The 27,236-nt window shown below is 35.1% G+C and overlaps 1 protein-coding gene and 2 non-coding genes across 3 annotated transcripts in view; all 3 read left to right on the top strand.

The window, feature by feature from the left end:
- SMC4 (structural maintenance of chromosomes 4) overlaps positions 1-27,236 on the top strand; it is a 36,083-nt gene that overhangs the window by 3,448 nt on the left and 5,399 nt on the right. The window contains exons 5-18 of the mRNA XM_023623209.2: positions 675-851; positions 7,359-7,523; positions 7,787-7,914; positions 8,394-8,534; positions 9,277-9,427; positions 10,795-10,959; positions 12,940-13,173; positions 14,666-14,851; positions 16,287-16,448; positions 19,545-19,770; positions 19,851-19,930; positions 21,325-21,477; positions 22,573-22,699; positions 26,447-26,636. Coding sequence (XP_023478977.1) covers positions 675-851; positions 7,359-7,523; positions 7,787-7,914; positions 8,394-8,534; positions 9,277-9,427; positions 10,795-10,959; positions 12,940-13,173; positions 14,666-14,851; positions 16,287-16,448; positions 19,545-19,770; positions 19,851-19,930; positions 21,325-21,477; positions 22,573-22,699; positions 26,447-26,636 — 2,285 coding nt within the window. The remainder of the gene's footprint in view (positions 1-674; positions 852-7,358; positions 7,524-7,786; positions 7,915-8,393; positions 8,535-9,276; positions 9,428-10,794; positions 10,960-12,939; positions 13,174-14,665; positions 14,852-16,286; positions 16,449-19,544; positions 19,771-19,850; positions 19,931-21,324; positions 21,478-22,572; positions 22,700-26,446; positions 26,637-27,236) is intronic.
- MIR15B (microRNA mir-15b) lies at positions 961-1,024 on the top strand. The gene has a single exon (NR_032836.1). It is a non-coding gene; the product is annotated as a microRNA mir-15b (primary transcript).
- On the top strand, positions 1,102-1,182 carry MIR16-1 (microRNA mir-16-1). Its single transcript, NR_032837.1, has one exon. It is a non-coding gene; the product is annotated as a microRNA mir-16-1 (primary transcript).

Here is a 27,236-nt window from a genome sequence, read left to right as displayed (position 1 = left end):
TTGATTCCATTACCTATTAATTTTATTCCTGTAAATTTTAAAAGTCATGATTTCAAAATGACATAGCTTTTAAGGGAAGGCGAGTTTTAATATTAAAGTAGATTTGCACTTCATTTTTTAAAAACCTGTTTGATTTGAAAAATGGGGGAATGTATTTGTCAATTAATTTGCCATTTTTTTACCTTCAATTAATGGCATACTCTTTATCGGAGGGAAGGGGGGCATATCAGCCCATTATTACCTTCCTTGTTCCTTGAATCATCTCTTGCAGCTTTTATAAATGGACTGGTAATTTATTGTGTCAACATGGTTTAATTTGGGTGAGTTTGTTTTGGATATGGTCAAATTCTTGTCCCCCTTCATCAACTCTTTCCCAGTCTAATATATTTTTAGGCTTATTTGGAGGTGGAGTGTTTTGTTCTGTTTTAGGGGTTTTTTTATTTGTTTGGTTTGGCTTTTTAGTTTTGTCGTCTATGAGGAAAGGGATCAAACAACTTAGAAAAGTATCTATTCTTTGTTAAGAAGGTACTTCTGAGGTTTGCCAGTTTATATGCATGTTCAATTGAAGTTTTTAGACTATAGAATTAGTTTCAATATGAAGTGAGTGAAATTTGGAGCAGACCTACGACTTAATACCAACAGTTGTTTTCTGGTTTTGTTTTTCCTCAAAACAGGAAGGGGATGATTATGAAGTCATTCCTGACAGTAACTTCTATGTATCCAGAACGGCCTACAGAGATAATACTTCAGTCTATCACATAAGTGGGAAGAAAAAGACATTTAAGGATGTTGGAAATCTTCTTCGAAGCCATGGAATTGACTTGGACCACAATAGATTTTTAATCTTACAGGTAAGTTTATTAAAGACTTCAGAAGATCTCTTATTGTTGCTTTTTTTCAATAAAGTTTAGGGAGGTTTCCCCTGTTGGAGGAATTTTGTATTTTTGAGGCCTTAAAGTACTGTAGCAGCACATCATGGTTTACATACTACAGTCAAGATGCGAATCATTATTTGCTGCTCTAGAAATTTAAGGAAATTCATTCAAAACTATAATTTCGTCATGAGATGATCATTTTATGTTTGGATGGACTGACATACTTGTTCCGCTCTAGCAGCACGTAAATATTGGCGTAGTGAAATAAATATTAAACACCAATATTATTGTGCTGCTTTAGCGTGGCAGGGATACAGCAACTATTTATGATGTTTGTATTTCCCTTTAAGATAACATTTTAAATGAAATTCATTATCTTTTATTAGTATTTTTCCTTTACTTCTGTTATTATCTCTGCTAATATTATGTAGCAAAAAAATTCTGTATGTTTGATGTTGGACAAATTTACCTGAGCACCTAACTAATTTAATCTTGTTTTAATGCTTAGAGTGGTTAACTAAAAGCTTACTCAAGCTGGTTTTCATTTTGGTTAGAATGGCCTACTTCGACTACTACTGGAAGATCAGAAAGTAACTCTATTTCATTCTTAAGTATGAATGAAAACTTCACAATTCTTAGTATTTTTAAAGGGGTATAAAATTAAGTACCTGGTATTAAGTTGATTTTTATTAGAAACCATACATTCTTTATTTGAATGAAGTTGTATTCTACCAGTGTTGCTTGATAAGAAAAATCCTTATCTTCTCTGTATCTTATTTTCAAAAAGGTTTTTAGTCCAAACCATGGCTTTGTCAGACATATTAAAATTCCTTTTTGATTTGAGGCTTTCTTCTTTTCCCATTTCCTATCCAAAATCACCAAGAACATAATAATAAAAGCAAAACTATATTGTGATGTAGAAATAGCTGCTAATATTTTTTACTGTCTTGTGCTGCTGATTTTAAACTAAGTTGGGGATTTTGATTGGATAACAAAAGTTTCCTTAGGGTGACTGAGTGTTCCCAGGAACAAACTTATAAAATGTTAGTCCCTATTTCCATTATAGTCTTTATTTTTTCAACTGTTCTTTATAAAGAAAGTATTACTTTTAGACATAGACATAGTATGTGTACAAAGTAAATCAATATCATTCTAGAATAACTTATATTAATATCCTTTGTTATCAAGCACAGTATTTGTGATGCTTATATAAGCCAAACTCATTTAAAAATGAATGCTGGGAAGTTAGCTGCAGATATATTTCTAAACAAGATTTATATTTACATAAATGTCGAATTAAAGCTTTGTGTGTTTTGGAGTTTTTTTTAATTTAACTTTTATGACTTTCATATTCTGGGGTTTGATTAATTATGGATAACAAGTTATGTCCTTCTATAATACTAAATTTTTATAATTCAGTAATAAAGGAAGCTAAATAAATAACAACTTTCCAAAGAAGTAAATAAGAATAATTTTTAAATTGTCGACTTTATATTAAACATGTGCTTCTGAAGTACCTAGGATGCTTAAGCCATTTTTCCTCATAATAATCTCAACCTTTTTATGTCATCTTAACACTTAAATTGTTTGAAACATTTTTAATACGAAGGTAAACTTTCAAGTTAACAGATTCAATTCCATTTGATTAAATTTACTGATAATTTACAGATAAGAACCTTAGGACCTTACCTGTTAGGAAGAAGAAACAGAAATAGGACTAGGTAGAACTAATGACACCCTGTTTAAAAGTTTGAGGGAAAGTGGCAGTGGTTTGTATGGATTTTTATTTAGTTCCTTATCAAAATCTTAGACTCCTGCACTAGAGTTTTAAAACATTTGAAGGTGAGTAAGAATACAGTTTTTATTACCTTCTCACCCATCAAATAACTCTTATCTTAAAAACTAACTGGTTTGCAAAGCTGGGAACATGGAAACATCATAATGTAACCATCTAAGACATAAGTGATTACTTGGAATAAAATGTATAGACTGGCCAGTGGTAGTGATTAACAGCTTAAGTAATCTAATTAAAGTAAAATTTATTTTTAAGATTAAAACAGTAAATTTTTGAAGTCCGTAGAGTAAGTTTTTTAGTGTTTATATCGGTTTAGCAGTTTCTTCAGGTAGGCATTTCTAGTATTTTATTTCATTTAAAATTTTATTGGTTAACCGTTCAAATGTACCTAATGAGGCACTATGCTAGGGTGCTGTAAATGATACAAAGATAGCTAAACCCTGTTTCTTGTCCTTAGAGGCAATTATGCATGTCTTCAAAAAGTGTTAGATTAAATTGTCCACTGTACTTTCCATCTTTCTACATTTCCCCGTTTATATATACCTTATTTGGGAGCCTTTGTCCTATTGCAATGACTATTGGTGCACATAGGTAGAGTTTTAATAGCTCTGTATAGCATTTCATGGTAACTGTGACTTGTAAATTAATTGGTTTTGGTGCATGTGCTCCATTCAAGGTTGGAAGAATGATAACCTTAATTTTCTTTATAGTTCAAAGTTGCATTACTGTTGCTACTCACAAGTGTTTTTATAAACTCCTAAAAAGCTACAACTATTAATACAATTTTAGTTTTGTCAAAGTTTTCAACTTCATATGCTTTCTGTCTTCATATTACAAAATCTAAGTGAAAATTTAAAACAAGAACTAAGATTTTTTCTTAGTGTTGAGTTATGTGGAGATTGGATTAGCCTTAGTCTGAGTTGTTTACCTATTCATCTCTTCCTTTTTCTTTCCAGTATACTTCTCCTAAGCCTGGCATGGCATCCAAAGTATTTGGGTTCTAGTCTTTTAGCGTGTAGAAATAAGTCTGTGCTATATCAAAAGAAATTTTTAGCTTTATCAATAATACCTCAGTTATGCAAAAGTGTCTTGTTCAACAGCCTCAACTATGAAAGAAAACAGGAAGCTGCCCCTTAGTAGCCAGAATAAATACCACACAGTCCAGTCGCTAAAGCATTATCCTTTCTGTTTATGTACTTACTTTAGATACTAACCTTTATTGGTCATTTGGTTTCTTGGCCTCTGGTAGCTCACAAAGAGCAAATTAGAATATCCTAGAAGATAAACAACAATAATTTCCAGGGCAGTGAAAAATGGAAAAATAGAAAAATTATCAAGGTAAAATAAAAATTCAAAGCCCAGTAATTCTAAGCCATTTAATTTTGGTGCAAACACCCATATTTATCTTAAAAATCTTTTGGGCCTTATTTGGGAAAAAAGTTTTATTATACCTATGTACTTGAGTTTCCTACAGTTCATGCTTGCTAAAATTTGGATTCCATTTGAAAGAGAGTAGAGAACATCATACCTATTCATTTCTCTTAGATTTTCAAGCTGTATTCCTATAAATTAGATTATCAAAGAATGGTATAACTGAATCACAATATCCTGGTTGGCCGCCCACTTCAGTAAGTTAAGATTTAAGCCCTTGGTGTTATAAATATTCTCTTGAGGTATTTTTTTTATGTTACTCTTAAAAACCATAGTTGATATTTTCCACAGTTGCTTAATGTCTCTGATATAGTATGACCAAATTTAAAATATAGGAAGTCTGTAGTAAATAACTGAAAAAAATACTGTAGTTGTTTCGTATACTTAAACTAGAGATAACAGTGTGGAGGCCTATAAAACTTTGCAAGTTTCAGATGCTAGCATTATAGCAACTTGAAACTTTTTTTGTGTGTCATCATACTACCACCGTATGGGATTTGGAGCCTTGATATGGAAGGGTGACTTTAAATTCAGATTGATGCTTTAAAATTGTTTCTGAAATTTATTGAGCTTATTGCCCTAAATTAAAAACTGTAAGAAATTTCACATGGAATGCGTAAGTTTTCTGAAAAATAAGTGGTCCTCTAGGCACAGACTGTCGATCCACGGATTATGTATGAAATGGCACAAAATGAAAAAAGAAGGAAGAAAGCAAATAGTAGGCTGGCAAGGGACATCAAGGAACAGTCACAGGAAAGGTCCCAGGTTGTCAATGGAGTACCCCAGCAATCCTGATAGTCAAGGAGATGCCTAAGTGTTCTCATAGCCAGTTGAGTCAGTAGTGCTAGTCTGATAATAACTGGTTTAAAACAAACAAAAGGAAGGCCGTATAAGGTAACAGTCTAAATCCGAGTGTTATATGAGATTTGAGGTGGAGCTTATTTTGATTCATAACTGTCCTTGTCTTTAACATTCTTATTTTCAACTAGGCAACCTTGTTAGAGTGAAAAGAAATCATAGCTGTGTATCCTTCATTTGAATTGAGGAGGAAGGAACAAGTAACCAAAAACAGGCAACCATTATGCTTTACCCAAAGCTAGGCAGTCTCCTAATAGCGGTATTCCACCTCTTCAGTAAGTAATTTGGACAGGAAAAGTGTCGTGCCTTTATGAATATTTTTATCAGTGTAAACTGTTACAGTGAATCCCACCTTTTGGTTATCCAAAAATAGTACCTTATGACCATTTGATTCAGATATGTAAGTTCTCTTGGCATAGTTTTTGTTTATCTTAAAATAGGTTTTCAGATATTCAAATTGAACTAGGTAGTGTATTAGAACATCAAGTGTCGGGGCACTGTATTTTATGTTATTTGGATTGTAAACACTAACCCACAAGATGTAAACAACCTTTAGATTAGTGGTTCTCACTTGGGGGTAATTTTGCAACCCCACTCCCAGGACATTTAGCATTGTTTGGAGACAGTTTGAGTTGTTATAGCTGGGGGAAGGGGACATCTAGTGGGTAGAGATTAGAGATGCTATTAAAATCTTATGCCCAGCAGAGCTCCCTAATATCCAGCCCAAAATGTCAGTAGTGTCCTTGGTGGATAAACCCTGCCTAGATAGAAACTTTGAATAAGACTCTTGGCTTCTTCACTGGCTAGAGTTTGTCCTGTTGTAATCCAAAGCTTTGGGCGTCGTTTCAGGCTTAGATCCTGTCTAAAACTTAAACCGTTGCTACACACATTTAGAAAGAACTGATAATTGAAAGCAAAACAAAATGCTTTATATAAGTAAATATCTACATATTTTAAACACTAATTTAGTCAGAATACTAATTTATCCATACTAAAGGTTACAGAGAAAATGACAGGCTATTTAGATACCGTTTCAGTTTGTTTTTGATAATCATGTGCTGTTGTGTTGTCAGAGTACAGAAAAGTGATGATAATGTATAAAACTATTAAAAATTATGCCTTTCGATATGTGGATTAAAAATGAGCTGTTGTATCCTATCTTGTTTTATCTTTAAATTTTTTCCTTTTTATAATTATGTTGAGCCTTTTTGGTAGGTATGACATTTTGTCATTAGCAAATTTTACTCCAAATTTATAAGGTTTGTTCATAAAGAAATATTTTAAATATTTAAATTGAGAAAGAGTAATATGCTCTTTATAATGTGCAATTTTTTCTTTTTTTTTAATCTTTGCTATTTTGCTGAAATGAAAGGGTGTGTTTTTCCTACTTGCCTGTTCCTTTTCTTCTGTTGTGACGGTGTGGTGTGCAAACCAGCTGCTTCCGTGAAGTAAAGTAGCAGCGTTTTGCCTGAGCATGTTCACACAAAGCTTGCTGCATCAAACTAAATGGCTGCCTGGCAGTCAGCCTGGAAGGTTACTGATTGTGGATTTTTTCTTCTTTTCTCTTTGTGAATAAATTGCGTAAATACATATAATGTTAATCTAAGATTTTAATTGGCAGTTCAAAGTTGTAATATGGATGATTGCAAACAAAAGTTTTCCAGTGTCATGTACCAGGACCTTTAGTGTCAGTCAGTTGGATTTCTTCCACTATTACCATGAGAAATAGGCAATTTCCTTTTCCATTTAATGATCTTGTTTTTAGAAAGTTGGAACATTGTTTGAGACATCCTTATGAAATGCAGCACTTGTCGAGGAATTCATGACACCAGGTTTAAAGATAAAGTTTAGTAATACTAACCACCTTGGAACAGGACTCCTACTCAGTTTAACCATGAAGAGTCTTTTTGAAAATTCTTTGTTTTAGAACAGGAGCTCTAATTATATTATAAACGGTTGATAATGTTGCCACAATAATTGAATTGTAGATTACATGAATACCTTACTGAATTTTGCTTAATAGGATAGTTAATAAAAAGTTAATAGTTTTATTTGCATTGAGTATTCATTTATTGAATTTGTTACGTTGAACATTCTAGGTGAGGAATCTTCCTTTGGCTCTGTATGTATATGTGGGTGTATATTATAATTTTATAAGAGTTTATGTAAGGAAGCATAAATATACATTTCTTACTCCCTTAAGTAAAATTAAAACTCTAAGAAGAATATCAGTGGAGAGAACATTTTTATTTGTATCTTATTTAAACTCTTTAAACTTCTGATTTACATTATTTAGTTATTCATTACTATTGAGTTTGTTAATTGACTGTTCCTGATTCTCACTTAAGATTGATGTAGCTAAACATACACAATGAGTGTGAAATATGATTTTTTTAAAGGGTGAAGTTGAACAAATCGCTATGATGAAACCAAAAGGCCAGACGGAACACGATGAGGGTATGCTTGAATATTTAGAAGATATAATTGGTTGTGGACGGCTAAATGAACCTATTAAAGTCTTATGTCGGAGAGTTGAAATATTAAATGAACACAGAGGAGAGAAGGTGAATCTTCTGTAGACTTTTGTTGTAAATCAGAATATTTTAATGATTAACAAATTTTACTTAGTCAAATATTTGTTATAATAGATCATAATTATTACTGACAAATGTTCACTGTTTTAGATTTAATTTTATATTTTTCTTATTGACATTTAAGGTGAGCATTGTTTTATTAGTATAGTTTATATGTTTTTGTCTGGCATATTTTAAATTCAGATTGTACATAAGATGTGTATTTGAACAATCGATACGCTTAATTTTTGTAGTTAAACAGAGTTAAGATGGTGGAAAAGGAAAAGGACGCCTTAGAAGGAGAGAAAAACATAGCCATTGAATTTCTTACCTTGGAAAATGATATATTTAGAAAAAAGAATCATGTTTGTCAATATTACATGTAAGTACCTTAGTTTATCAATTTTTGTATTCGTTTCTGACATTATCAAAGCCATTCTCTTTTCCTATATTAGAGAAATGTAAAGACTGAGGTGAAAAAAATTCTAAAATTTGTTTTAAGTGTTGAATTCATTGAATTAGGGTTTTTTGCCATAGTATTGAAGTTGACTTTCAAGTATCCTACTTTAAGTTGGGAGGTGGGTTCACAAGTATTTGTTACTGTACTTAATAGTTTACATATACGTTCTTTTTAACGTATGTAATAGCAAATCTAATTTTGTTAATATGGAACCTATTTTGTTCCTAATTCTAGCCTTGACCGTGGGTTAGGGTTTTTGCCTTCTCAATAACCCTACGTAATTAATTGTAAACTGACTACAGTTAAGAATGCTTTAGAAACAGCTGATTTTACTAAAATAGTTGTATAATTTTAGAAGTAGAATTTTAGGATCTCCAATCCCTTTTCTTTCCTCCCTCTAGTTATGATCTGCAGAAACGAATTGCTGAAATGGAAACTCAAAAGGAAAAGATTCATGAAGATACCAAAGAAATTAATGAGAAAAGCAATATACTGTCAAATGAAATGAAAGCTAAGAATAAAGCTGTAAAAGACATAGAGAAGTAATACTCTTTTGGAAAGTACTAAAAGTATTTAGATTCAGTTAATTTTATTACCTGTATGTTTGTCTATACATAAACTTACTGCCAGCACACATGGGTGTCATACATTTGCCAGCATATAAAATGGTTTTCTTTTGCAAGCAAAAAATTTAATTGCCCTGCATCCAGTTCATCATTGGTACAGAGTGAGTGCCCACCACTGAAGTCTTAAAATAATGGAAGATGCTACCCCCTAGTGGCAGAACACAGTAACACGAAACGTCACAGCAGAAATAGGAATTTGACCCGAGGAGGTTACTTGTCAGGAATAAACAATCCACAGATCTAATTGATGTAGAATTGGGGTTAGAATAGATAGATTTTTTTACATTTTCATTATGACCTTTCTTTGTGTCAATATTCAGTGACACCAATATCTTACCTATGCAGTTTCTTTTTCTTTAAAATGAGTTTTACTTATTTTTATGGTAAAGTTTTTCTGTATGTAGATATTATAGTCACTGGAAAATGTAGTATTTCTTATCCAGCTTAGAAGGGCGAAATAACTCTCATAATCGCACATTTTAACAGTTCCCTCAAATAGGGGGTGAGTGGAGGATCAGCTTGATATAGGTAGTTTGAAGATCATACCTTATAAGAGGTTGGTCACATTCACAGAAGTGTCTCAGACAGGGTATGTAATATGGCTTTAAAATACGTGAATATCTAAAATAGTGACTGATAAGTTTTCTTGCTTTGCTAGGAAACTGAATAAAATTACAAAATTTATTGAAGAGAACAAAGAAAAATTTACACAACTAGATTTGGAAGATGTTCAAGTTAGAGAAAAATTAAAACATGCTACAAGTAAAGCCAAAAAACTGGAGAAACAACTTCAAAAAGATAAAGAAAAGGTAGGTTTGAGGGAAAAAATTCTTAAAATATCATGTCTGAATATCAGATCCAGTTTTCATTATTTTTCATGGATTTTCTTGCCCATTATTACCTAAGATGATGAGTTGGGATTCTGAGTGTTAGTGTTAGAGTTTGTCTCCGAACCTGATTTTTTTCCACAGGGACGTCTTGCATCCATTGACTTTGAGTTTTAGTTTATGTTACTATGATACACGTTGGGAAAACATTTACTAAATAATTAATTCAACCTTGGTGATAAAATTTTCTTTTCTCCTAGGGTAGTGGTTTAAAAAGATATTTTGGTTATGTATTATAGACTTGTAAAAACATTACCTGCCTCCTACAAAAATCAAGTTAAACATATCGGAGCAGGAGTTCCTCCTTAAAAACGAGGGAAGAGGAAGCTCATAATTTACAGCAAGAGATTGATAGCTATTCTGAGGTTTAAAAAAGATAAAATTTGGACTAGAATGTCTAATTTGCTAGAAGCGAGACTCTAATTAACTTGGGACCTTTCAAACTATATTCCTAGGTCTATCAGATATCAGTAGATATGACACCTAAATCACCTCCCCCCAGAAAAGCTTTGTACCCTATAATTACATGGTAATTATAATACAGGCTCTGCTTTACCTTATGAGCATTTTCCAAATCATTTGTTTACAAAATACTTTCTCCTCAGTATGGTAACAAACCTTATGTGAATCAATGTTTTAGGAACAGTATTTCAGGAAGTGTTGAACTTCTCTGGTACTAGATAATTAGAATAAACAAAATAACATGGATTTGAGAGTAACCCCTAAATTGGACAGGCCAAGCCAAATGTTACTGTTATTGGAGGTATTAGCCTTTAGGCATCAAATGTAGATAAGTGATTGTTACCAGAAGGTATTAATGGAATAAAATGTTAGCCTACATCGTGACTCTGGAAGGGTAAAGTCATGAAAGATCTTAGAATTTGAGGGAAGCTGGAGGGCATAAAGGTAATTTGTGGTAAGTTGTAATATACCATGATGGGTAGTTTATAAGATTATGTGGAATTAGGAAATTCTGTATAGTCAGAGCGTATTAACAGGTAAAGAAAGATCATTGTAGGCTGAACTTAGAACCAGAAGGAATAAAGACCTAATGCCCGGCCAGGGAGAATTTTGTTTACTTAAGGTATCAACACATCATAGAATTAGACTGAGAGACTCTAGAAATTGCAGTGAATGGTTAAGAAAGTACTTACTAAAGCCACCTAGTTCAAATCTGATTACGAAGAAAGCTGCGAAGACCCCGAGAAATGCTTTTAAGTAAGTCAAATATTGATGGTATTGGATAGCCTAAAGGTACATTGTCCGGTAAGGTTGTTTTATAATCTTAGGTTGAAGAATTTAAAAGTGTACCTGCCAAGAGTGAGAATATCATAACTGAATCGACAGCTAGAAGCAATGCCCTTGAGAAGGACAAAGAGAAAGAAGAAGAAAAACTAAAGGAAGTTATGGACAGCCTTAAACAGGAAACACAAGGACTTCAAAAAGAAAAGGAAGTAAGATTCTTTATGAGTTGTTTATTTTGGTGTCTTTTTTTAACTTGAAGATTGTTTCTGTAGTAATAGTAGAAACTGAACTATTAGAAGAAGTTTGAACATTCCCAACATTCCTAGCTAGATTCCCCTTCTTTGCTTTCTGCTGTCCCATTTTTTAAAAAAGTAACTGAATGAGAATTTATAATGGTAATGAAAATGGGACACGTCAGATACTTTGTTATATATGCCATTCTTTGTTAATCGTGTTGATTTCATCATCAAACTTTTTCATCATCGCTTAAATTATTTTCGTGGTAACTTAAATTGGTTACCACCTATTAAAAACCTGGGACCACACTAACCACAGGCTGACATCTCCCTTTGCTTCTGTAGCTCTTGTGTAATAGTTTAAAACCATGGCTCTTATGTCAGTTTTTGATTCAAATCTAGGTCTGTCACTTATCTCCGATCTTGTGCAAGTTATTATGTCTCCCACTCATCTTCCTCAAAATGGGGAAGGAAATATTACCCATTATGTGACTCTCTGTGAAAATAAAATGTATATATATTTGTGTAAGGTGCTTAGAAAGTAAAAAATTAATAAATGTTAGCTATTACATTATTTTAGCACTTCATTAATAAAACAAGAGAGCTGACGTTATCACATTGATATGTCTTATCTACCCAATAAGAGTATAAGCATGAAGTTTAGCTATCTTTATTTATACTCACCACAGCCTTTTTGACAACACTGAGCATGTTAAATATATATTTTAATAGATAACAGTAATTGAGTTGACTTAACGTAAGTCAGTTAGGTTATTTAAGACTTAGGTACATAAGTTACAGACTTGTGTACAGCCTTTCTATGTTAGTTATACCTCAATAAAGTGGCTTCTGTTTTTTTAAGTTACAGACGTAATAGATTCTGTTTTGGAAAATGGACGTGTTCTTAATGTCACACTACAAAACTTTGTAAGTAGGATGCCCATGTGATAAAGTGACAATGGATAGTACAGTAACTTTCTTGACAAAATACTTTATAGATGGAGATTTTCACATTTGTTCATCTAACATAAATTGAGTATGCCTGTGTGCCTTGGCATCCTGTGTTAATGACAAAGCCAGGACTCACATCCAGATGTCTTCTTTCCTCAACATAGTGTAGTAGCTAAAAACAGAGGCTCTGCCACTTACAAGTGAGTGCATGACTTTTGAGCAAGTTATTTAAACTTGGATCTCAGTTTCCTCAAAATGTGCATAACGATGGTATTTACCTCATGGGATTGTTATGTTAAGGAATTAATATGTACAAAACATTCAGAACAGTGCCTAGAACATAGTGAGCAGTGCGTGTGTGTTAATGTTCATGGTATTCACTATCACACATTTAAACTGATTAATATTCCTGGGCCTGTTCCCTTGTGTGTAAAATGAAAGGGCTGGGCTTTTGTAAGGGCCTTTCTTATGCCATTATTCTAATAAATAGATCCTTTCTACACAGTCAATTATATAGCCCAAAGTTTCTACTTTCAGATCATGACTAGTGTTGAGGATTACCTGGCCTTACCTCTAAAACTTTTTCAACATAAAAAGATTTTCAACATAAATATACTTGAGGAACCTTTCTGCTGAATAGTCCTTATACCCCACTATTTCTGGTAAGATAATGTGGAACAACCATAGAATCTAGAGTTTAGACCCAAGTTTTTGTTCTCTTTCAACCATTCCTTTTTTGTGGGTTTTAATCTCTAAAATGAGCATACTATTGTCTGCTTTATTAAGCTCTTGTGAAATCAGTTAGGAAAAGACTTTATGTACGGTGAACATTGGCCACGAGGCAAAAACTATTAGTCTATTCCACTTGTAAGAATTATTTATTTCTGTGTGTTAGGCTTGTACGATCTGTGAAGTTGAATTCAAAATGTATGGTTTCCATTTCAGTTTAGGTTTGAAAACACAATTATTTCTCATTTAATGGGGTCTGTCATCTTTTAACAGAGTCTGGAGAAAGAACTTATGGGTTTCAGCAAATCAGTAAATGAAGCACGTTCAAAGATGGATGTAGCCCAATCAGAACTCGATATCTATCTCAGTCGTCATAATACTGCAGTGTCTCAATTAAGTAAGGCCAAGGAAGCTCTACTTGCAGCTTCTGAGACTCTCAAAGAAAGGAAAGCTGCGATTGGAGATATAGAAGCAACACTCCCTCACACTGAACACGAATTGAAGGAGGTATATCTTTGTTACTGTATTTCATCTGAACGTTGTTTAGCAACCCTAGTTTTATATTTTTTTTTCTTTTAATCTCAACATCTTAAGTGATTGGCATATAGGGATTTTTTTTTTCATTTACTGTAATCTTCCCCAAAAGCATAGGGTCGGTATTTCATTATTCCATCAGATATGAACTGAGACTTTCGAGAAACTAACAGTGTTCTCCCCAGAAGCGTTGAACAACAAAGACCACTGCCCCCACCACCGTTATTTCCCATGGAAATAATTTTTAACAAAAGAAAATTTGTGTTTCCCTAAATCTAGAGAGTAGACAACTTATATAAGGGTAAATGAAAAACATATATGTATGAATGAATATGCAAACCAGCTATCTTGGTGTGTTTTTTCTGCTTTTGAATTTATGGATACAGTTTCTTTGTTGGGACTACAAACTGTTTATAAACTAATCAAGATAACTAGTTTAGCTCATTGCTCCCCCTCCTATCCTTGAATGAATTAGATATCTGAGGAGTTTCATAACTTGAATCTCTAAAGCCTCACTAGGCAAGATGGCAATAGAAAATGCTGTTTGAAGAGAAATTATACTGAAAATAAAGTCTTTCATTTTAGTAAATGCACACTATTTGGTTGTCAGGGAATTGCATGACCATGTAGAATTTAAATGTAAACTTAAGTTATATACAGTGACCACTTCCATCTTCCTGGTAATTCTGTTTGTTTTTGGGTAAATCATTATCTGTAACTTCAGCTTTTACGTTACACCAGTATGACTGGTAATAGAGGTAATAATTTTAAAGCCAGGAGATGAGGAAGAATGTCAGGAAAAAATGGCTGCTCTAACATGGAGATTGGGAAACTGAGAGTTTTACGTTTTTTTGTGTCGATGTGTGTGGTTCTTCTCTTGTTGACCACTTGGCATTTTTGTGTAGCAATAGTACTGTTCATTCATCATGCTCCTCCCCTTTATTTCAGAGCTGTGCTTTCTTTGGTTTTTTGCCCCGTTAATTAGGTATAATAATGTATATTGTATATAATAACATAATAAATGTTTCCTTTATTATTTAGAAAGCAAAGCACAATATAACCGTAGTCCTGCCCAGTCACCCATATCTAGAGTCCTATAACCAGGTCTGTTGTTAATTAGTGTAGAACTTAAGAATTAGGACACACTCATGCATCACCATGTAAGTGCCAAACTGGGATTCCCACAGCCCCAGCTCCACATGCCCTAGCAATCAATGTGCTACTCCTAGAACCATACTGCACTTACGTTCCTTATTATTCACCCAAATAGTTTATGTCCCCTTTGAAATAGAAAACTCATCCATATTTTGCAAAATCAAATCAGCAGTTGCAACATGGCAGCTTAGTGCTGGTTCAAGTGTTTATTGTTGGTCTTTTCCTTCTTTTTTGAGGCATTACAACTAATTCTGTGCTGTGATTGGGCATATTGCTTCTGCGATTCATTTTCTGAACATTTCGCTTTCAGAAAGAAAAGGAACTTCAAAAACTTACAAAGGAAGAAATAAATTTTAAAAGTTTGGTTCGTGATCTTTTCCAAAAAGTTGAAGAAGCAAAGAGTTCCTTAGCAGTGAATCGAAGTAGGGGGAAAGTCCTTGATGCAATAATTCAAGAAAAAAAATCTGGCAGGATTCCAGGAATATATGGAAGATTGGTAAAGTAGATTTATTTGGAAATGACTATACATTTTTCTCAAAAACTTTGTAAATAATTTTCTTACCTTGATTTAAATAACTGTGTGTGAGTGTCACTGTACATAAAATAACGTTCATTTTTGTTTTAAAGAACATTCGTTTTTAACCATTTTGCTCTTAGGCATGATAAAATTTTTTGTGGTATGGATTCTCTCATTATAGTTTTTTGGGGTTTTTTTTTTTTAGTTTTTTTTTTTTTTATTAATGTTATGATAGATTTCAACCTTGTGAGATTTCAGTTGTACATTATAGTTTTTTTAATTATAATCATTTTAATACCAAGAAGAAAAACTAACTCTAATAGTGACAAACAAACTTAGAAATCTAGTTTCTCTTTTTTTTAGAAAACAAGAATTTGATAAAGTATATTCTGGGTTTTATAACATATTGAAGGTTATAGCTAGAGTTTAGGGAAGTCAAAAAGGGATAATGTAGAAACCTAAGGCTAGCAATGATGGAGACCATTACTGATCCTGAGCCTAAAGAGGGAATTTAGATGTGGCCATGGCTAGAGGGTAGCCTCGAGGAAACAGGGAAAATAAATATTTAACCCCATTTCTCAACTACCGTGCCATCTCTAACTGATGCCTCACATTGGCAGAAGCTAGAGAGCCAGAGGAACTGTTTGATGTGGTCCTTGAGTCGGCCTTCCTGAGAAGGGAGCAGAAGAGAGGGATTCAGAAGGGCAGCTGGAAATTACCCAGCATAGTTGCTCCCATGTTTGTCAAGACACTTCCACCTTATTTTCTTGATACACAATTTGATCCTAAACATTTGCTCTCAAGGAAAACTAAAGCTAGTCAGTGAATGCTGCTTGATAGCTAATTTATCAAAGTTTTATTTGTTGTTTTGCTTATAGTACTTTTAGGCTTCAAATCTTTATATGTTCTCATACTGTGAAAACAGTTCTCATTTTGTGCTCTAATTAAAAATTCAAACACTGCATATCCAAAAACTTTTAAAAGGTAGATTAAAAACTTCAGTAGTGATTGTCTCTGCAAAAGGGGAAGGTTGAGGGCCAGCCGCGTGGTTAAGTTCAGTGTGCTCTGCTTTGGCAGCCTGGATTCAGTTCCTGAGCACAGACCTACACCACTCCTATGTCTGTGGCCATGCTGTGGCAGTGGCTCGCATAGAAAAAGAAGAAGATTGTCAGTGGATGTTAGCCCAGGGTGAATCATCCTCAGCAAAAAGAAGAAGGGGAAGGTTAAATGAGAGGAACACTTAGATTACTTAGCTTTTTCATTATGTACCCTTGTACTTTTTAAAACTATGTGTAAGTATAGTTTTTCAAGTAAAAGCAGCTTGAAAAAAATCTATATGAATAGTAATGAAATGATCCTGTGCCTAATTCCTTGCTCATTTTCTGTTGGTTTTCCCCCTCCTCTTAATTATTAGGGGGACTTAGGAGCAATTGATGAAAAATACGATGTTGCTATTTCATCCTGTTGTCATGCATTAGACTACATTGTTGTTGAGTCTATTGATACAGCCCAAGAATGTGTAAACTTCCTTAAAAGACAAAATATCGGAGTTGCAACCTTTATAGGTTTGGATAAGGTGGGTATTCATAATTTAATTTTTAAATACCAACTGTTTTTTGATTGAATCCTAGCTTTTTTTCATAGTTATTCAGTGAACACCTGATAGGTTTTGAGGATTAGTTTAGGCTCTCGGGTTATGTGGTTGTGAAAAAACATTTTCTAATGCCCCTTCTAAAGGAACATACATTCCAATGTTAGAGTGACTGATAGTTTACGTTTCTAACTTGCATCATCAATAACTGCTTCTAAAAAATGATAAGGGGGCCGGCCCAGTGGCACAGCGTTTACGTTCACATGTTCCACTTCAGCAGCCTGGGGTTCGCTGGTTCAGATCCCGGGTGCAGACCTGTGCACCGCTTGTCAAGCCACACTGTGGCAGGCATCCCACATGTAAAGTAGGGGAAGATGGGCAGGATGTTAGCTCAGGGCCAGTCTTCCTCAGCAAGAAGAAGAGCATTGGCAGCAGATGTTAGCTCAGAGCTAATCTTCCTCAAAAAATGATAAAACCTTTATTGAGATAGAATTCACATACCATAAAATTCCCCATTTTAAGATATGCAGTTCAGTGAGTTTTAGTGTATTCGCATGGTTGTTCAACCATGACCACTGTCTTAATTCCAGAATATTTTCATCACCCCAGAGACCTCAAACACATTAGCAGTCAGTACCCGTACCCTACCCCCCAACCCCCTGCTCAAGCAACCTCTAATCTACTTTCTGTCTCTCTAGATTTACCTATTCTGGACATGTTATAGAAATGGAATCATGCAATATGCAACCTTTTGTGTATGGCTGCTTTCATATAGCAGGTTTTCAAAGTTCATCTATGTTGTAGCACTTCATTCCTTTTTATTGCCAAATTTGTAATTCCATTGTATCGCTGTACCACATTTTCTTTATCCATCTGTCAGTTGATGGGCATTTGGGTTGTCTCTTGCCTTGGCTATTATGGAAAATGCTGCTATGAACATTCATTTATAAGTTTTTGTGCAGACATGTTTTTAATTCTCTTGGTTTAATATCTAGGGGTGGAATTGCTGGGTCACATGTTAACTTTAACTTCTTGAGGAACTGCCACACGGTTTTCCGCAGTGCCTGCGCTGTTTCCTACCAACAGTGAATGAGGGTTCCAATTTGTTTACATCCTCACCAACATTTGTTATTGTACATTTTTTTTTTTTTTTAAGATTTTTTTTTTTTTTTTTTTTCCTTTTTCTCCCCAAAGCACCCTGGTACATAGTTGTGTATTCTTCGTTGTGGGTTCCTCTAGTTGTGGCATGTGGGACGCTGCCTCAGCGTGGTCTGACGAGCAGTGCCATGTCCGCGCCCAGGATTCGAACCGACGAAACACTGGGCCGCCTGCAGCGGAGCGCGCGAACTTAACCACTCGGCCACGGGGCCAGCCCCTGTTATTGTACATTTTTTTGATTATAGCTATCGTAGTGGTTGTGAAGTGATATCTCGTTGTGGTTTTGATTTGCATTTCCTGATGACTAAAGGTGTTGAATAGCTTTTCATGTGCTTATTGGCCATTTGTTTATGTTTGGAGAAATGTCTATTCAAATCCTTTGTCCTTTTGTTAATTGGTTTATTTGGCTTTGTTGTTGAATCATAAGAGTTTTTTATATATTCTGGATATAAATATCTTGTCAGGTATATGATTTGCAATTAATTGCTCCCATTCTCTGGGTTGTCTTCACTTTCTTGATGGTGTCCTCTGAAGCACAAAATTTTTTAATTTTGATAAAGTGCAATTTTTTTTTCAGTTTGATTGCTTATGTTTGGGGTGTCATCTAAAAAACAACTGCATAATCCAAGGGCACAGTTATTTACCTCCTCTGTTTTCTTCTAAGACTTTTATAGTTTTAGCTTTTACATTTAGGTTTTTAATCCATGTTCCTTTTATAACAGTGTAAAGTAGGAGTCCAACTATGGTCTTATTCATGTGGATATCTAGTTCCAACATCATTTGTTGGAAAAACTATTCTTGCCCCATAGAATTTTCTTGGCACCCTTGTCAAACATGAACTGACCATAAATGTCAGGGTTTATTTTTGGACTCTCCATTTATCTGTACATCTGTCCTTGCACTAGTACCACACTGTCTTGATTTCTGTAGCTTTGTAGTAAGTTTTGAAATGAGGAGTCCTCTAATTTTGTTCTTTCATATCAAGATTGTTTTGGCTATTCTGAGTCCCTGTAATTTCCATATGAATTTTAAGATCAACTAGTCAATTTCTGCAAAACAAGGAGCAACTAGTATTTTGATGCAAGTTGGATTGACTCTGTAGACCAATTTGTGTATTGCTATCTTAATATTAAATCTTAAATCCATGAACCTGGACTGTCTTCCTTTATTTAGGTTTAATTTCATATTATTATGTTTGGTAGCCTTCAGTGTACGGTCATGTGTCTCTTTTGTTAAATTTACTCCTAAGTTTTTGGCTTTTTTTTAATATAATATTGTAAATGGAATTTTCTTAATCTCATTTTCAGATTATTCATTGCTAGTGTATAGAAATACAACTAATTTTTGTATAATGATCTTGTATCCTGCAACTTTGCTGAATTCATGTTTGTTTTAATAGTTTTTTTTGTGTGTGAATTCCTTAGCATTTTCTATATATAAGATCATGTCCTCTAAGGGGCCGGCTGGGTGGAGCAGCAGTTAAGTTTGCACGTCCCGCTTCTTGGCGGCCTGGGGTTCGCCAGTTCGGAACCCAGTTGTGGACATGGCACTGCTTGGCAAAAGCCATGCTGTAGTAGGCATCCCACATATAAAGTAGAGGAAGATAGGCATGGATGTTAGCTCAGGGCCAGTCTTCCTCAGCAAAAAGGAGGATTGGCAGTAGTTAGCTCAGGGCTAATCTTCCTCAAACGATAATTAATTAATTAAATAATTAAATAAAAATTTAAAAAAATAAGAGATCACGTCCTCTAAATAGTTTTACAGTAACTTCTTTTAAGATAACAGTGAAGTAGTACTCAATTACGCAGATACTCAGAACCTTGTATACGTATCCTTACATTTTATACATGTGTATTACTTATGTAAATGACACCTAAAAGAAATTATATATTCTTTTAATATATATATATTTTTTACTTTCAGATGGCAGTATGGGCAAAGAAAATGACCAAAATTCAAACTCCTGAAAATACTCCTCGGTTATTTGATTTAGTAAAAGTAAAAGATGAGAAAATTCGCCAAGCTTTTTACTTTGCTTTACGGGATACCTTAGTAGCTGACAACTTAGATCAAGCCACAAGAGTAGCATATCAAAAAGATAGAAGATGGAGAGTGGTAACGTTACAGGGACAAATCATAGAACAGTCAGGTAATGGTGGTTTCTTTCCTGCCATTGAGTTTATTTGACCTTGCTGGGGCAGATATTAAGTCTGACTTTCTGTTTTCCAGGCACAATGACTGGTGGTGGAAGCAAAGTCATGAAAGGAAGGATGGGTTCATCGGTGGTTGTTGAAATCTCTGAAGATGAGGTCAGCATATCTAAAATTATAGGCACACTTAAAAAAAAATTAACGTACATGCTATAAAGTTTAGCCGTTGTAAGTGGACTGTACTCAAATTTTATATTAACAGATTGGATTTTCTATAAATGACTAATATATAAGCTGTGGGACTTTTCTAATGTGAAACCCTGTAAAGTTCTAAAAGTAAAACATGTTAATTAGAAAGTATAAGCTCAATGTATGTATCTTTTTTCTATTATTACATTTGGACCATATTGATATTTTATAATTTAACCATTTTACGTACTGTTTGACATTTAATTTTATGTTTTTTCACATAATTCTTGCTGTATTACATGATTTTTTTTTCTATTTCAGAATAATTCTTTAAGGTGTAAGTACAGCAAAGATATCTGATGCATGTTTCCAAATTTTATTTCAAAATATTTAATATGCCCACAAGTATATGAGAATACCAGGAAAAACTGCTGTGTTCCATTATTGCCCTCAAAACACTATATATACCTTTTTCTACCTTAAAAATGTACTTGAATGTCCTGAACACCTAACTTTTTCCAAAGAGTCGTACCTTCATTTTTTCCCATATTTTAAAACAGTTTATATCCTTCCACTTAAATATTTTCAGAGTATGCCTTCACTCAAATAATACGTGGCTATACAACACTTTAAAAAGCCTTTCCGGTGGGGGCAGCCCCGTTGCCGAGTGGTTAAGTTCACGCACTCTGCTTCGGCGGTCCAGGGTTTCACTGGTTCAGATCCTGGGTGTGGACATGGCACCACTCATCAGGCCATGGTGATGCGGCGTCCCACATGCCACAACTAGAAGGACCCACAACTAAAAATATACAACTATGTTCTGGGGGGATTTGGGGAGAAAAAGCAAAAAAAAAAAAGAAGAAGATTGGCAACAGTTGTTAGCTCAGGTGCGAATCATTAAAAAGAAAAAAAAAATGCCCTTCCTGGGCCTGCTTGGTGGCACAGCAGTTAAGTGCACACATTCTGCTTCAGTGGCCCGGGGTTCACTGGTTCAGATCCTGGGTGCTGACATGGCACCACTTGGCAAGCCATGCTGTGGTAGTCGTCCCACTTAAAAAGTAGAGGAAAATGGGCATAGATCTGAGCTCAGGGCCAGTCTTCCTCAGCAAAAAAGAGGAGGATTGGCAACAGTTAGCTCAGGGCTAATGTTCCTCAAAAAAAAAGCCTTTCCATCTGGTTCTATGATGCAGAAATTAGTTGACCATCTCCTAAGTTTTAGGATTGAGAATTGGACCTGGATTGTTTGGTTTTGTTCTAGTCTTTAGTATCAGACGTTTGGGTTTTCTTCATTTATAAGTTGATTTTGCTGTTAACCTGCAGTGACTTCTGGAGAAAACTTATTTCACTAGAATTCTTCTTCGTAGGTAAATAATATGGAATCACAGTTGCAGAAAGACTCTCAAAAAGCGGTGCAAATCCAAGAACAGAAAGTACAGCTGGAGGAAGCAGTAGTTAAGTTGAGGCATCGTGAACGAGAAATGAGGAATACACTAGAAAAGTTTACTGCAAGCATCCAGGTATTCTTTTATTAATACTAGCTGAAACTCGTGGAATTCAACAGCTATTTGACAGAATTGCTGTTTGGTTACAATTTTAAAATGTAAGGGAGGAGGAGGATGGGTCTCTGGGTGGAAAGCCTGTTTGTTGATGATTTTGTTACCTTGAGTACTAATGGATAAACACCTTGTCATGTGTTGCTCCGGCCACAGCTATTCCTGGTCTCCATTTGTACTCCATAGAGATGTGTCTTCCCTTAACAGCTATGTGATCCTTTCTTTTCATTCTCTTTTCAAAGTGTCATGTTTTCTTCATTATGAAAAAGCAATTGATGCCCACTTTCTTTTTTAAAAAACAAACAAAACCAAAAACAGTTTTCAGAAAATACCCAAAAGATCATCATTCTCAATTTTTGTTTATATAATACTTCACCTTTTTAATATAAATACCTAGTTTACATGTATGTGTTTATGTATATAGTAGATAGGGATATGCGTATTAAATATGCATATGGCTTTTTAATGAGTTATACTAACTTTTCTTCACTTAATAAATTATAGTTTTATTTCCAAGCCAGTGCAAATTTACTTTGTTTGCAGTTGCATTAGAGCATTTTGTTTGATTTGCATTGAGCAATTTGATAAATATTTTTCTGTGTTATTATCTACCCTGCTATGTTTAAAATATCCTTGTTAGGTAAACCTTTATAGACTCATCCAATTATTTCCTTAGGTTAGGTTCCTAAAATTACAATTATTACCTGGTGCCTGTATATCGTCGAAGGCATTCGTTGCACAATGTCAAATTGTCCTGAAAGAGATGGTTGCAGTTTATTTGCGTATGTGGCTAGTAGTGTGCTAGTTCCAAGTCTTTGAACACTAAGTAGTCGTCAGTATGCTGTAAGTTTGCTACTCTGAAGTACTGAAAACTGGCATTTTAACTTGCCTTGGTAATGAGTTTACACATCATTTCGTGTGTTTTTTTGGCCATTTTCCTTTTTATACGTTAGTTGTTCATGTTTTCTGCCCTTTTCATGTTAGTGTTTCGATTTAAAATGTTTAAAGCAAATGTTACTAAGTTAAAATACTGACCTTGAATGTTAAAACATTCTGTAGCGTTTATCAGAGCAAGAAGAATATTTGAATATCCAAGTTAAGGAACTTGAAGCTAATGTAATTGCTACAGCACCTGACCAAAAAAAGCAGAAATTGCTAGAAGAAAATGTTAGTGCTTTCAAAACAGGTATGTTTAAGGAAACAGACTTTTTTTTGAGATTGTCAAAAACAGGTTTTTAATGTTTGAAATGTGTAAGATAACAGTTTGTAGAACAAAAATAGCTATTTATATTATGTGTGAGTCACTGCTGTTTTATGGTTTCTATTATTTCATTCTCGAATGGTTATAAAGTAAGTACTATTACAGTTAAAGTAAATACTGTTAAATTAAGTACTTCATTTGACTGATAAGGAAACTGAGTCCCAGAATGGTTTAAATAATTTGTCCAAAGGTCGCATAGCATGTGGTAGTATAGGAGTTCAGGACCAAGGCAGTCTGATTCCGAAATCCACCGTCTTAATTTCATACTTTGTATACTTTGGCTCAGTCTTCACAAGAACTTTTCAATACAGTAGTTGTTTTACAGACTAAGGAAACAGGATTTGGAGAAACTAAATCACTTAAACAAAAGCACAAAGGAAATAAATGGCATGCACATGAAGAAAAGTAGAATTTGTTTGAAAACTTAGAAAACATGTATTTTCCTTCCAGAACTTTCTCTTGTGTACATATAAACATGTAAGGGTTCTACCAAAATAGAATCTTTAAGCACGAAAGGGAATTTGTAGGCTCATAGTCAGAATAGGCTGTGAAATTGAAATTCCCTAATCATTCACTTGAACAGCCTTGCTTCTCTTACCGCATTGGCTTCTGTCGTAGATGTGCGTCTTATTCCAGGAGGAGGGAAGGGAGGGTTGTGATGACAGACTCTTTCCTGGCTTACAGTATCTTAGTGAATGACCCCAGCAAACACAGTGAGCTTTCATCACATCCTCTGGAAACAGACTCCGGTACAGTTTGGTTCATGAGCCAAGGAAGGCAAATAGTAATTGCCCATCCCAAAGAATTAGAGTGGAGGTGGAGCAATTATCGAAATGTTCCAAAAATGAGGGAGTTTCCTTCCAAAAGAAAAGGAGGTAAAAAGATGTTAAGCAGACAGATGTCCACATTGAATATTCATCTGTACCATGTTAATTGTTTATTTTTGTGGTCATGTTTATCTGTGTTTAATACTAAGGCATTCACTCAAGTAGCATCTGGTACTGGCCATGCTTTGTTTTAGGTTCTGTTGATTAAGCAGTGAACAAAATAAAGTCTCTCTTTTCAAGGAGCTCACACTTAAGATGGGGAAGCTAAACCAGTATATTACATATTGTATCAGGTGGTGGTACTAAGTGGTAAGGATAACAGGACAAGGTGGGGATAGGGGGTCTGGTGGACACACTGGGTGAGACAGGCCTCTGCTGGAGACATTTAAGCGGAGATCCAAAGGAAGTTTGAGTGCTAACCCCGTGGATATTTGGGAGAAGAGCATTTCAAGAAGAATGTGGAGGAGTAAGTACCCAGGCCCTGAGGCAGGAGTATGCTAGCAGTTTCTAGGAACACAAGAAAGCCAGAGTGGCTAGAGTAAAGGATTGAAGAATCCAGATAGTGTAGGGCCTTATAGGCCATTGTCTCCAGGTGAAACAGAAAGCCATTGGAAAGTGATGTATAGGGAAGTGGCACAATTTGACAGGATTTTTTTTGCTTGCATTTATTTTGGATCTATACTGTGTTTTTACAGACACATCGACTTTACCCACACTCCTTTTCCTCCGTACAACCCACAGTATTTGTTGGGACTGCTTCGATGGTGCCTAGTCATCAGCTGAAAGATCAAAAATGTATTTGTGTGTCATTTATAGCAACACTTTCAGAGAAAGACTACAAGAATCTGTATTCTTGTTTGAAAAGGATGACTTGACTTTACTAGGAGCCCTATGTATATCTCCTCTTATGGAAATGCTGGCTATTATCAGTAGACTCTGTGAATGTCTAATATGGAAGACCCAAGTCTGCAAAGCATATCTTTAAGATTATTTCATTTTTACATTAATTTAGGTTTTAAAAATACCTCTCTGGCTAATGTGCAGGGAATAGAGTAAGGAGGGTGAGGTGTATAGAATAGTGACTTCAAAATTGCAGACTATATGTGCCACAGTTTTCCTCTTCTAATAGACATACTAATATAGATATCAAAAGAGAAATGCATGGTTGATACTTGAAAATAAGAAAATGTTCTAAAGGTTGGAACCCTTTCCAGCTGCATACCTGGCCCATCCCCCAGTGTAAGTCATAACACCATCCTCCACAGCAGCTGGTGCTCTACCCGACAAGTGAGCCGAGCACGCAGGTAGCCTAATGGAATTTCAACCAGAGAGAACATCGCCACTGTGAGTGAAACAGTTCCTTCAACAAATACAGTTATCTTAGACCTGAAAAAAGTTACTAGTGTGTATTTAATATCATTAGGACAAAAGGGGATCCAAAAGACCCCCAAAATGCAGGATTTTTTTATTTTTAATTGCCAAGTGGTGAGCTCAGAAATGTAAAACAGTTGTTAGAATTAAACTGAATAGATGAGGAAAGATCAGGCTGAAAGAACTCTGATAATGTAGGACAAAAAGTGAAATGACAAGTTAATGAGATTTGGAGACTGGAAATTCCCGCCTACCTAACAGGAGAGAAGAGACAATGGGGAGAGCAAGCCACAGTGAAGTCCTTATCTAATCCTTTTCTCTCAGTGAGTCCTACCTCCTTCCTCCTGTGCCAAATGTCCATATACCTTCTAGAGGAACTTTATGGGACTCTTTCCATAAGTTAGCTCAGTGTTTCTCTTTACCTTTCTAGACATAACGTATTCTTGGTAGCATGAACTCCTTACCTTTCTGCCTCCTTTTATCCTTCCTGTTTTGTATAGTGATTAGGATTCAAATTATAAAATAGAATCCACTCTGGCTAGTGTAAATAGCATTTGTGTAGTTACCCTGTGTGTGTGTGTGTTTAAGAAACTATTAGATTGTTTACAGAATCACTGGGATGGCTAAAGAAAGAAATTCTAGGTTGAACATTCAAGAATAATTTCCAGAGCTACTCTACAGAACCACAGAAGAGCTATAACTGCCTCTTCTCTGACTGGAAGGTCATCTCGCAAACTGGGAAGATGACACTACAACTACCAACCAGAGAAGCACATCGCACCATCAGAGTTAATGCTACTCTTTGACTATTCACAAAGCTTTTGGCTGGACACCAGAACCTCCAGTGCCACCAAGAAAATTCAAACTTCTCTGTGATTGCTTGCCAATAGAAATATGTCCAGTTCATCACTTCGCCTTCCAAATTATGTGAATTCTTTTGATTGAATGGACCTAAATTATGTCTGAACCTAAATTATGGTACAAGGGAATCTAGGGAGTGTAGCTTTAGCTGTCTGTGCCACAGAGAAGAGTGCCAGTTCATCCTCTCCCCTACTGTCTCGTCATAACATGTGGAGGACTCTAAATTAGGCTCGCAGAGTAAACCAGTTTCTTCACCATGGGCAGGTTAATGGTCAGGCACATAGTCTCTGTAAGGGTGAAAATTATTGAGACCAATAGTCAAGCAAGTACCCTAAGAAAAAGTTGAAAAGAGCTTTAGGGCATGGAGCCATTAAGAAAGAAATAGGTTCTGTTCATGGCCCAACCGGAGAATTTAACTATGTGTTGTTGTAGAGCCGTTTGTTTTGACATAAAGTGTTCTGAGGTTTTTTGAGGTACTTTTTCCTAAATGTCTCAAATTTCTTCTTTTGCATGCTTCAGATTTTAAGTTATATTGACTGAAGAAATTTACATCTAACAAGTGACGCTGGTTAGCCTAGAAGCATAAATTAAGTTTTTTGTTTTTTTATTTCAGAATATGAGAATGTGGCTGAGAGAGCTGGGAAAGTAGAAGCTGAAGTTAAAAGGTTATACAATATCATCGTAGAAATTAATAACCATAAACTCAAGGCCCAACAGGACAAACTTGATAAAATAAATAAGCAATTAGATGAATGTGCTTCTGCTGTTACTAAAGCCCAAGTAGCAATCAAGACTGCTGACAGGTAGAGTGTGCGTCCTCCCCTAACCCGTCGTCCTCTTCCCTGCCTCCACAGCGGAGAGGCTCCTAGTCCAATTTAATGTCCTGTCTAACATAGTGTTACCTAATAGGGCTTGAGTAAGGGGAGACCTACAGTAAACACTTAGCATCAGACCAGTTTGTTTTTAAGAAGAGACTGGTACACAGGTGTGCCTTGGCAAAGCACAGTTGTACAACTCTCCAGTTCTTGTGAGGGCAGAGAAATCAGTTTGCTTTCTCCAGCTGAGAGGAGTAGATGGGGATCGAATAGATCTAGGTCTTAGGAGAATAAGCGGGAAGAATGAGATCTCTTAGCAAAGTTAATTGTCTCGGTAACTTAAATGTTTAATTAACTATTATTCCATTGTCCCAACTCACAAAAAGTTTTTTATCCATTTGTAGTTCTTGTTTTAAAATTGATTTTTAGAGTATTGAAGTGTTTCTAAAATAATTAAAGCTATGTATGTTTATAAAATGTTAGAATGGGGGCTGGCCCCGTGGCCGAGTGGTTAGGTTCGCACGCTCCGCTGCAGGCGGCCCAGTGTTTCGTTGGTTCGAATCCTGGGCGCGGACATGGCACTGCTCA

Source organism: Equus caballus, chromosome 19 (assembly GCF_041296265.1).
Source record: "Equus caballus isolate H_3958 breed thoroughbred chromosome 19, TB-T2T, whole genome shotgun sequence".
Classification (NCBI taxonomy): domain Eukaryota; kingdom Metazoa; phylum Chordata; class Mammalia; order Perissodactyla; family Equidae; genus Equus; species Equus caballus.
The sequence above is the reverse complement of the archived record's forward strand: the minus strand, read 5'-3'. Positions and strand labels throughout refer to the sequence as shown.